The 12,750-nt window shown below is 37.2% G+C and overlaps 1 protein-coding gene across 6 annotated transcripts in view; it reads left to right on the top strand.

Annotated features, from left to right (window-relative positions):
- LOC126924837 (Fanconi anemia group J protein homolog) overlaps positions 1 to 12,750 on the top strand; it is a 166,382-nt gene that overhangs the window by 75,886 nt on the left and 77,746 nt on the right. For 5 of the 6 annotated variants that reach the window (XM_050739747.1, XM_050739744.1, XM_050739743.1 and 2 more), the window contains 2 exons: positions 4,154 to 4,739; positions 4,832 to 4,943. In XM_050739747.1, coding sequence (XP_050595704.1) covers positions 4,155 to 4,739; positions 4,832 to 4,943 — 697 coding nt within the window. In that variant the 5' untranslated portion in view covers position 4,154. Of the gene's footprint in view, positions 1 to 3,553; positions 3,890 to 4,153; positions 4,740 to 4,831; positions 4,944 to 12,750 lie in introns of those variants that run through there. The other variant, XM_050739742.1, reaches the window with a different exon arrangement.

The raw sequence follows: 12,750 nt of genomic DNA, 5'->3' as shown, positions 1-12,750 counted from the left end.
TCCCACCGTACCCCGTAATTTCGCCTCAGCTTTCGATTCACGTGCCCATTCCACCAACCCGAACCCTGAAATCAGGCATATCTTCGTGGAAAGCTTTTGTCCAAAAGGTATCTCGCCGTTTCGAACGAGTCGCACGCATTGACAGGAATTGGAGAGAGGGCGCTGCTTTGACCCAGATCATTCGATGGGATCACGCGACAACCCTCACCCCCGTGTTTCGCTTGATTAATTGAACACCGTGAACGGTACTCGTGTTAATTCGTCGGAGTACTCCCCGCTTGTTATTACAACGCGGACATTATTTACCAGCCTGTGTTTGTTCGGCCACGGATTGTTGAAAAACAGGCCGGTAAATTGGAAAATTTGTGTAAAATTTGTGCCAGCCGCTCGCCATTCATCACATAGTATAGCAGCTACGTGCGTTTTTCATGCTTGTATTGGGTAATTGTTTTATGGAGATCGCAATTGTAGGCTCGATACTTAGGCAGTATCGCGAGAAGCGGGAAGGGAGTGGAGCTTCATCGACGCGTTGCGCGATTGGCGGCGGATTGTTGAAAAAACAGATGGAAAAATTGGAAGATTCGATTATTCGTTCGTTGTATTACATTAGAGTCGTATTGCGTGCGTTTTTTGGTATTTATGTCGGTGAATTGTTTGATGCAGATTTACAATCTGGCCAGATACTTTGGCAATCGGAAAAAGAGTTGAGTTTCATCGATGCATTGCGCAATTAGCGAATTGTTGAAAAACAAGCCGACAGATTGGAAGATTTGTATAAAATTTGCGGCAGATACTCGTGATTCATCGTGCTGTACATATTACAGCTATATGTGTTTTTTTGTTTTATGTTTATATTGTTTGATCGTTTTATGGATATTTAGGCTGTTTCATGGGAAACGGAAAAAGAGTTGAGTTTCATCGACGTGTCACACAGTCGGCGGCGCGTAAACCCGGCCGAGGACTCTTTGTAACTTTTCGGGAGGGGTGTTACACGCAATTTGCCACACTTTCCTATAGTAATGACTTCCTCGGCCCCTTCGGCGTATTTTATGGATATCACACTGGCTGTGCATAACTTACAGCCCAGTGGACGAACACGATGCTCACCCTCGTTGAGCGTGAAGCGACCAGACGCCGGGAACCAAGAAGTAAATCACGTCTGTTGATCGTAAAACCGAAATGTTGAAGACTCGGCACGCGTTTATGGCTCGTATATTGCGTATTCGATATAGTCACGTATTATTAATCCGCACATCTTTGATTCTGCTTCCTATCAATAAAATAAGAAATTCTAAACTTCACGTTTGTTCAGTCGCGTCGATATCTAAATTAACGATTATATTTATATTTTTAATAAACTGATGAAAAGAAACTAGAATGATACTAAATGTTACGTGAACCAGTAATCACATATATTTGTTAAGCAGAGGAATAAATCATTATTCAATTTTATGTATGAATAATAATAAAATCAACTAATTTGCTCTAATTCGTTGGTTTCAAAAATTAAATTGTCATTGGTGTATAAAATAAGTAACGAAATAACAAATGTGGACATACATTATTTATTATTGAACTTTTTTAGTTTTATTAGCAATTTACTAACTTTTTTAAAGTATCTTTGAGGAAGCTACTTCATTCGATCTATTCTTCGAAGCTATTGTAACTGACATCTTGTGTACTAATGATTCTCTTACATTTGCTCACCTAATTCGTTCGGATGCTGTAAGCGATTTGAAAGTAGGATTTGAAATGATCAAGGAACCGGCGATATATGCTTTTCATCTACACATTTTTCGACTACCTACCAGAGACAGCGAAGTGAATCGAGAGTTATGAGAGAAACGTATTCCTCCCATGCAGCGTGTTATCATTAAGATATACATCATAACCGTGTGAAAACGCAAGGATTCCTCGGCGAGGATCATTCGAGTAAAAGTACGTGAGCTGAAAATGCTCTCTACAGTCTGAGTAATTTCATTGCATATACGTGACACGGTCTCTCTCAGACGTTCTACGTTTGTGATATGGAAACATGAACGCGTACACGTTCAATTCATGTCCGTACGGACGTACGTACACTGGTTCGTAAAAGTATTCGAAACAATTTAGCATAAAAAATTTTACAGATATACTATGTGTATTGTACGAAACTTTCTGAAATTTCATTACGTTTATTGCAAATGTATATTCAGTAAAAAGTTACTATACATCATGAACATCCGTCTTAAGCATATAATGAATGTTAAATACAGTCCCGCTGAAAACTAAGATTTATTAATATAATGGATGATTGACTGCTTAAATATTTGTATAATCTCCGAGACACATATACGACTACCTGTACCAAATATTTTCTAATTTCTTAAATTAATTTTGTGATTTCGAAATGCGGAAATTCGACACGCAATAATATTCACAAAAGGTTTACCTGTAATATTTAATCCTAATGTTCGAATACTTTCACGAATCTGTGTACAACGAGTTTGATTATTCTATGCAACGTTCACGATTCAATTTTATAGCGTTGAAGCTTAGGTAACGAAAATAATCCCATGTTGCTATAAATGTTCAAATATTTCCGTGTGCCACAGTACATAAGTACACGTGAAAGTCGTGTATCCAGTCGCGCGTGGGAATTTCGGATAATTTGATAAGGATTCATGTCAGCTTGAGATGCTTCTCTTCTCATGGACAGAGTGAGATTCCTTATTCAAGTCGCACACGCGCCGGATGGCTTTTAAATTCCGTGGCCCCCTTTGATGGGGACCGCTTTCGAAACTGCGGGACACAACAGCCACGTAAATCAGAAGTTTGATCCGTTGGACCAGCCAGGAGGCATAAATCACACGCGGAAATTATATTCCTTTTACCTTTCTCTCCTTTTTGCCCGCGTCTTTCTGTCAGGAAGAGACGTATCTTGTTTATGAAGGTCACCGAACAACATCGGAATTAAGACTCCGAGGGGCTACGCGTTTCACCTGTCTAATCCTGTTCGCTTCAGAAATTATGTTTCCGCGGCGAGATTCGTGTGGAATAATGTCCCGTATATTTAGTCGACGCTGATGGCAGGATTCCTTTATATGTTATGAAAGCGAATTACCGCAAGATACACAACGTCTTCCTAGGTTAAATTTGGCTTTTTTGAAAAAATACTGCGCGTAATGTTTAAATGAGTCATATATTGGTCAAAGTAGTAGAGATTATCGAAATTTTAATGCCGAAGCACTTGGTTCTTGGTTATCTTATATAATTTCATCAATTTTCTCTATTTTTTGTTTTATGAGGATATCGATTTAATAAATAAGCGGCTCAAATAATATGAATTTCAAAAATGAAAATGAAAGAGAAAATTTCTTCTATCGTGTCGCATATCTATGAAATGATACGTAGCATAATATAATTATTTTCCGGTAATTTTTCCTATAAAGTATGTTTATAACGATGTGTAATTGTATTTTAGAAAATAAATTGTAAGGCTACCTTTTTCCACGAAAGACATTCAAAATTCAAATATCGTGCACGTGATACTTCAGTCACGTGACTGTTCAAAAACTTGACATCTATCAGTCTTGCAGAGTTATATTTCTCACGTTTAATTTATACTTTCATAGTTCCATTCGTTGTAACACGCAACCGTATTTATGAATTTCTTTGAAAATGTAATTTAAATATCGCGCGTAATGTGAATAACATAAACTATCGCGTTTCGAAGGATAAATAAAGACGCGGGAAACACGTGTGACGTGTGGTCATAATCACCAGATGATTCTTTCCACTTTAATCAATTTTAATCGATGCTTGTGATTTATGTGATTAGTGCAGTGGTCGTGTTCATCACCTACACGGGAGTCAAATTAAAACTAGAAGAGTGGTTTGAAGAAACAAAGTATGTAACTGTACACGTGATAGTATATGATTTTTGAGGTTATATTAGCTTGTTGCTCTGTTTCCTCAGATTTTTGCATTCATTTTGTATGACATTTTATGAATATCATTGAAAAGACTTCACAGTGATGCAGTAATTGTTAAAAAAATTCTTAAGTTACAAGACATTTTTAAAATATTATACATTTTTGTATTTCAAGATACTTGTTTAAGTATCATTCGTTGTTTGATGATTCTAGCTTATTGTGCATATTTTTGTTCATAGAATGAGTAGATTACGTCTGAAAAGAGATAATTCAACGTATGAAAGATCCCAGGTTGAAAGGTTATGTCCAGAAAGCCCAAATAATATCGAGATATCTTCTGATGAAAGTGATATCGTGCTAACTAATGAAATAATAGAAAGTGAAAAGGATTCTTCAGACCCATCGATAATAGATACAAGTTATGACGAAGAGACACTATCTAAATTTGAAAAATCTACAGACAGTATAAAATCAGATGAAGATATTAAAGAACTTACGTACAACACGAGTTCAAAATCCAAGACTTCCATGTTTAACTGGAACCAACAAGGTCCAAGTCCAAAAAAAAGAAACATGCACGATCACAATGATTCCGATTCTTCTGATGATTTCAACTCAAAACCAACATGGTTTAAAAAAAAACATAATGAAAAGAAACACAAAGGTAGTCACATTAAACAAACCAAAATAAAAAATGAACCAGACGATAAACAGAAAGAAGAAACTGTGGCTCAAGTGAATATACAACACGAGCAAATGATATCTGGAATTAAAGTGAAGCTTCCTGTGAAGCCTTACTCGTGTCAGGTGGCTGTAATGAATCAGGTAAGAATTTTTATAATTTAAGTATCTAATTGAAGAGATGGAATATTGCTATAATGATTTATTAATAGTAACTAATAATTGTACTTTTACAGCTCATACAAGGTTGTATAAAACAGGAAAATTGCCTTCTGGAGAGTCCAACAGGAAGTGGGAAAACTTTGGCTCTTCTTTGTGGTGTCCTGGCATGGCATGATCATCATGTTGGTGAGTTTAATTAATTTTTTAATTAGTTATAAATTATATACACAATAATGTTATATTATTACATAATTATATATATTATATAATATAATATATACTGTATTATTACATTATTATATATAAATTATATACATCAACATATTACAAATTTTCAATGTCTTATGAGACGATAGAAAAAATGAACTTACATGTATCGACTACGGAACCTCTCTATTTACGGTCACGGTGTTGATAATGTTTGCAAACTCTCTCCCGTATCTCAAAGTCATCTAAACAGTTTTGTAAATTAAGCCTGTCTTCTCGCGTCATGTCTTTGTTCTATTTTACCGATAACTCGTCGTATTTCGTATTTACTTTTCGCAATAACTTCCTGATAATCGGTTATTAGATCGAAATCGCGTTCGATCGAAAACGTTTCACCCCATTGCGACAGATTTTCGAGTGTTGTACAAATTTCAAACTTGAACACTGCTGTCTGCTTTACTTTATTAAAGTTTCGTCGAGTTTCGCTCGAAAGTTCAGAAAGTCTCGCAGACAATTTCTTAACGCGTCAGTACAACAAACGACGTGCTCTGTCTCGCGGGAGATGCATAATGTTCCACGTCGCGCCACGTCTTCGTCGTTTAAATTGGCCGGCTCGTCGCTGCTCGAGTTCGTGAACTTTTCGGGAACTTGTTACTGTCGTGAACGGTCTCGAGAAATGATTGGAAAATTAACCATCTATTTAGAATAAACATGTAGTAGCTTTTACATGTTTGATGCAAGGTCGACTTCCATGGAAAAACGTGGTGAGTAAATACTTGCATTCTAAAATTCATTTACATATATTTATTTAATATTAAGATTTTATTTATGAATTAGAATGTAGAAAGTTAGAAATCTGGAGTTGGAGCTTTCTGATTATTGTACATACTTTCTTCCATACGAAATATGGTAATTCTACACCATAATTTAAGTTTCTATCCTAGGAAACAATGTTTTGTTTAGAATTAAAAGTCAATGCAGTGAAATAATAGGAATCCAGATATTTTCTCATTCTAATACATACTAAATACTGGTAGATAGAAAAAAGAAAAATTTGAATTTCAGCAACCAAATGGACAGTAGATACGATCCTTTGTTTGTACCTTTGTTTGAAAATTTGCTTATTTTAGTCGTTAATCTTTATAAATCTATATAATATTCATTTGTATTATTATCTTTTTATTATGTTGTCTTTTACCCTAAACAAGTTTGATACATCGAACAGACGGAAGAAAAATTTGTGCGTTGTCAGTTTCAATTTTCCTCTCCAATTCTCAATTTCCAATACGAGAAACAACAGAATCAATTTTCTCGTCCAATAAAACAAAGAATCGCCAGCGTAGACTTAAAAATCAAACAAGACTTTTTATATTAAGAGGTTGAATTTCCAATACAGGAAATAAAAAAAGAAAGTATCAATTTTCTACAGTAGTCGTTACCTCCGATAAAATAAAGAGTCGCCAAGATATAATTAAAACCTCACTCGAAATCGCTCGAAGCAGGAATTTATGTGGCGTGCGGAAAGTACGAAGCGTGTAATCAAGGACTTTAGCAGCACGAGAAGGAGAACGTTTAAGAAGTTCCGTGGTGGAAGTCGGGGTGAACCGGCTGTCAGCTTGTCCTCCGGCTGTCCTATTAATTTAAATTATTCGACCATTTCGGTTAGCCCTTACGTTAGCCGGATTCCGTGCTTGTTTTCACAGTGCATGCCGCTAATTGGTCGGGATTCGCGCAATTTCTAAACAATTAGAATCGAGATTGGATGTCGCAATCGCCTCGTCCTTACCGGTACCAGCTCGCGAAAGGACGACGACGCGTCCTTTCCGCCTAGTTTCGCGTCTGCGTTTTACCATTCGGTTATTATTTCGCATTTGCATAATTGCCTGACTACTTTACTTTGTCGCGGTAGTTTTCTCCACTGTGGAAACTATCGTTGGCGGTTGATTTAGGGGCATGAAATGGCAGCGTTGCTAAAATTAGAGGTATACCAAAGGACGAAAAATTACGAGCATTTGGAATTTCCAATGTTTCGTGTCATGTTACTTCGTGAAGCTAATTTTGGCTGTTCGATGTAATAAACGTAAAATTTGGCAATAGAGGAAAGTAACGATCCAAGTTTCTTCTGTAATTCGTGGACTGAGGATGCTCGTGCGTGTGTAGGAAGTTTAGGTGTGCGAAAGCGTACAGGACAGATATACATTCTCTGTAAATTTAATTATTCGACTTTGCGTACTTCAAATTTATTGTGTATCTTATACATTAGACTTTATGTTTGTATCACAGTAATAGTATAATTATATTGTATAAGAGTTATTATTAATATAGAACGAGTACTAACTCGTTATAATATTTAGAAGATAAAATAAATGTCAATATATCTATCCCATTTTCTTATTTGCATTTATAGAAATGTGAATTCGCATAAATATTCACAGACTATTAAATCGTGACACGGTGACTCTGAAACGTTTTTTTGCGTTGAGATTCTTCGATGGTTGTGTAATATTTCGCAACAATGTGAATCATAGAATTAATAGTGCATAATATGAAAATCATCTTTCATGTGTTTTTCCAAGGAATAAATATGACGCGAGAATTGTATCTAAAATTGATCGTCGAAGAGAACAATCTGAGATTCGTAAACGTTTTATCTGATGCTTCTTACGGTTCGAGGAGAGGAAAAATGAGCGTTCTCTATCGACAATCGCGTCATTTCTTATCTGGCAGGAGAGTCGCGACGCAGACGGGCCATTGTCTCTCTGAAAATTCTTTGGGGGTGGAGTTAGGTTCGAGAGTCGGGCCCGATGATTCACAAACTCTTCAGGGGGTTACGTATCATAGCTCGTGATCTTAATATTCGACCGGATACCGAATGGAGACTATAACGTCGCTTCTTCTTTCTTCTATTCGTGATATCTATCGCCGAATTGCGTAGGAGCTTCTGATAAGCTCTGAACGATTTATTTATTAAATATTAATTAGTGAAATTGAGGATCTTAATACTGAAATACTAATGCAATTAAAGTAACAAGTCTTTGATACTAGCGTCATCAGAGTGATGAAAGTGACATCAATAATTTTATAGATTCCTACCATTCTGTATTTTTGGAAACTTAAACGATTTTTTTATAAAATATATAAATAATGTTTTAGTTTATTTTTCTCCTTGCATTACACATCTTAATTGTCCGTAGTTTCAGTATTAAAAAAATGTTATGAGATTTGGCTGATTTTTTGTCCCGCTTCTTGCGTTATATATTTTGTCACATATTTTTCATTTTAGTTTCTTTGATACAAATTTCGTATTTTAGTCGTCCGTAATTCTCTGCCGAAAGAATACCTGATTCGTATAAGTTTCATATAATTTATATAACAAAAAAATTGACTTTCTCTGCCACATTAATCGTCGATGACAAATTTCTGCATTTTCACGAAGGATAAAATTTTGTTCATCCACGATGAGATACACAGTGCACTGTGTATTTTCCCATTGAAAACGTCGAAGGAGCAATTGGAACAAGTCAGGAAGCGCATCGTTCCGCTTCCGAAATCACGGATGGAACCTCCCCGGGTTTCCTCCTCCGCCTTCTCTTCCTTCTCTCGTGACAACGTCCTCGTGAATCTGGAATTATCGAGCACGTGAAACCCCTTTCCGCTTGGCGGATCGAATGTGTCCTAGCGTGGAGGAAGGAAATCCTGGGATTAATTGGTACCTTTCTGATGCTAGCGTATCATCGTTGCCAGCAGTTTCCCTCGCGTTTCCACGCTATGTCGCGTTGCCAGGGGAAAATCGTGCAAGGTGTTACGTACTCGTTTCAATCAGAAAATAACTGAATCTTTGATCTCTGGATTGGAAGATAATAGTAGTAACATAGGAAGATAATACAGATTAGATATATTACATAATAGGGCGATTTTATTCTTCGGTAATTTTTAAATTAAACAATTTTTATTAATTTCTCTATTATGGGTCGTTTTTTCGATATTTAACATTAATTGTGAGAAATCTTTGAGAACATACGTTATACAGGGCGTCACGAAATACGTGGTAGATATTTATAGGGTATATTGTAGATATTAAAACGACGAACAAAATTTGTATATAAAAACGTGCGGTGATTCGACAGGAATAAGGATGATGAAGATTATCATTGCTTAATATTAATCAATGTAAAATCTGGCAGAATTTCTCCTCTTTTCCTACTATATTAATATAACAGATAATAGATTGTTTAATTAATCCGCGTGAAATATATAATTGATATTAAATACACCTTGTTTTTCTCATTCCTGTGTATGTATATTGCCAGATGTGTTTCACATTTTACCAATATAATCACGATAGTCGGGTCTCGTAACAGTGCCAGCGAAATTTCAAAATTGTGCAACCATAACACACTTAACGTGCTCGTAAAAAAGATGTGGAACGAGCGTTCGAATATTTTTCTACTTCATATTGAGCAAAAATTGGCTGTTTGGTGCCCTCGAACGTGATCGAAAGAGGCGCGTGCGGATCCCCGGCGGCCTACTTTGATTTCAACACTCGTGTCGCGCGACACTCGATACGCTTTGTAGTACGCATTCGTAATTAGGCGAACGAAAGAGTGTACTGCGGTGCCTCGATTAGCGTTAGTCATGACAGCCTGTCCCTGCGACTCGGCCCGGGCACGACATGCTCCTTTTTCCAGTTATAATTCCCTTGCTCCTTTAAATCTGCCACTGTCACGCTCCAGCACGGAGGTCGAGTGGTACTGCTAGCCGCCGAAACGCCGTAGACCCGTGTGCCCTCAGAGAGCGGAAATAAATCATTAGCTCCTCCAACCACTGCTAGAAAACTCTCCCTATGACGTTGGTTTAATCGATACACACGATCCACGATGACCATCGAGGTTGCGCACAGTGCGACATTTGAATGAGGATTCGGAACAAGGATGAAGAAATGCATATAATGTGCAGTTTTCCTGAAACTTGAATGACATTTTTTAATATATTCCTACTTTCTGGCTCAGTTGAAATATTTTGAATGTTTATCTCTCTGTCTAATCACACGCGCTGATATTTAAGTATAAATATTAAGTATAATCCACTTTTTCGTTGGCGTTAGACAGGGATCATTCATTCTCTCTTTCGTTTCTTATATATCATTTTATTTATATTATATTATATATTTCCTAATATAGTCTTGAAGCAAGTCGCGATTACGAATGGATTTCACTAAAAAAATAAGGAATATACAGAAGCTTGTGAGAGAACAAGATTCTGTAAGAATGTAATACAATACCTTGTTGACATAGAATAATGAAAATTACAGGATGGTTTGAACCTTCCTTTTTTCGAGTTGCTCCTTAAAAAAGAAGAAAGAAATTTTTTAATTGGAAATTGAAGTTATACATATGCTTGCTGAAGTTTTGCATGTTTAAGGTGTAACTTGACTGTTTCTCAATACGATTTCGAACTAAGTTAATCTTGCTACGTTCTTTTGATCATTATTTAACCAAACGTAATCTGTTTTCGCAACGGAGACATGGTTTCTCTGGTTGTCCGGTGAGATGTGTTTTCCATAAATTAGAAATTTCCGATAGTTACACATTCGTATAGTCTTCTTAATAATTGCTCCGGAATTTATGAAAGAAGAATTGACTTTAAGACCACTTGCAAATTGAAATATTATTCAACGATGGCAAGCAACAAAACAGTTATCAAAATGGAGCACGTAGATGAATACCAAAAATCTAAATTCCGCATATGACAGTTGCTATGCCTCTCGATCTGAATATCAATCAGTGACGTCTAGAAGCTACCGAAAAATTTCGATGTCGACCACGTAGCATCGTCGTTCTTCTCCAACAAAAAAAAAAGAAGAAAAAAAGCAGTAATTCCATAAATGAGTCCATCTTCCCAAATTGTCAGAATCCCATATTACGATATAAAACAACGGACACGAGAAAAATCGTTGATCTCAAATAACGTGAACGTAACACGCAACAACTGGCTCTCCCAGTCCCTTGGGAACAAAATGACAGAAAGTTTAGAATGAACAATTACGCGATAAATCGCTGTGTAAGGCGCGTCCTTTGGCTACGTTACAGTAAGTACAAAATTGCATAAAAATCCCAGTTTAATAATGACTACGTTCTCGATTAAATGGCAAAGTTAATAAAAAATTAACAACGAGTCTCTCTCGACCCAATCTATTGATGGGTCAAAAACCTCACGTCCACCAAACTGCAAAAGCACTCGACCAAACAACAAGCTCGCACAAGCGCATACAACAAGCGTACTCCAGTCAAACCAAAGATTTATTATCTCGTGAATTCAGCTGGTATTAGTCAGCCATCGCTAAAACCCGGCGCTCCTCGTCATTATCGAAGAATCTGCAAAGTCGAAATTGTCTCTTACCGTATAAACAGCAAATAAACGATGTTTCTGGCTTCGAGGGGATAAAGGGGTGTATCGTGAGAAGTCGTGGGGGGTATAAATTTCGAAAGTTTATCGCGGAATCGCATGCCTGCTAATGTCACTTTATTACGAGGCGCAGGTTCGTCTCGACTCGCCGTGTACGAGCTAGAGTTTCGGAATAGGCTGGCCCACGGAGAAGGGGCCATTGTATGAAAGTTGCCGAGTCGCAATAATTATCGGCGAACGGGGAATTATATATTGTGTCCCGGGCAATGTCGGCCCCGACGTCGTCGTGAATCGTCTTTGCGCCTCAGCATGCAACTCCGCCGCGCGGAGTACGCTCTTCTGTGACGTTCTGACATTAATAACCCGCGGCCCGGGTCCTCCCGGGGCTTTTGTTGCGACGAAAGGTACCAACCGTGGTACCATCGTCGAGCATCGTTCCCAGAAACGAACATAATCGCTTCACCGCACTCAATCCGGCTCCTGCTGCACGAATCGTCTGTTTATACCGCTGTCTGAATTGATTTCCAAGCTTATTTGCATCTTTTGGCATGGGTTGCCAGTGGCTTCTTAAGGAATTTTAGAGATTTTGTTGAATTTTCGAAAGTTCACTGACGTTTCACAGCATTTTGCGAAAGTTTGACAAGTTTTAGGAAATTTTGTGAAAGACGAAGCTCGGCAAATATTCGACGAACTTGAGGAAATTTTATGGGATTTTGTGGAATTTTGCGTAACTTTGTACAACTTGCTGTCAATGTTTCTAGAATCTCACGTAAATTCTGTTGAATTCTGTTGAATTTTGCGAATCCCTGGGAAATTTTATGGAACTTCGTAGTACTTTATGACAGTTTGTAGAATTTTCATGTAAGTTTACAAACTCCTGTAGTATTCTGTGAACCTTCGAGCAATTTTGTAGAATTTCACTTGCACATTGTAAAATGGCAATCTTCTATCTTGCTCGATTACTACGTTACACACAGGCAATTTCAAGAATTGAATCGAACTGAAAGGATTCTGTCGCGAGCTACGAAGAACCAGCAATCTGTTCGATCATATGTTAGAATCTCCTTATCTTAAATTCTAAACTATGTTTTTAGACGGTTTAGTAGAAGTTGGCAATTTTCCAACGTCCAACGAAACTTTGTGTGCGATTTCATAATTTTACATGTTGGTTAATTATCATATTTAATTTGGAGGATCGTGGCAGAACATTTGAAGTTGGCCAAAAAAGGGAGAACAAGTGCCGACGGTCTGTTCTTGGCAAAGGAAAAGGGATTTGTTCCCTTGAGGTTTTATCTATTAAAATCTAGACATCTTGAACAAGAGTCGGTAATGGAAGCGGGGCTAACAGAAACGTTGACGTTGAAACGTAGCTAAAACTAAA

The sequence above is a fragment of the Bombus affinis genome, chromosome 15 (assembly GCF_024516045.1).
Source record: "Bombus affinis isolate iyBomAffi1 chromosome 15, iyBomAffi1.2, whole genome shotgun sequence".
Lineage (NCBI taxonomy): Eukaryota > Metazoa > Arthropoda > Insecta > Hymenoptera > Apidae > Bombus > Bombus affinis.
The sequence above is the reverse complement of the archived record's forward strand: the minus strand, read 5'-3'. Positions and strand labels throughout refer to the sequence as shown.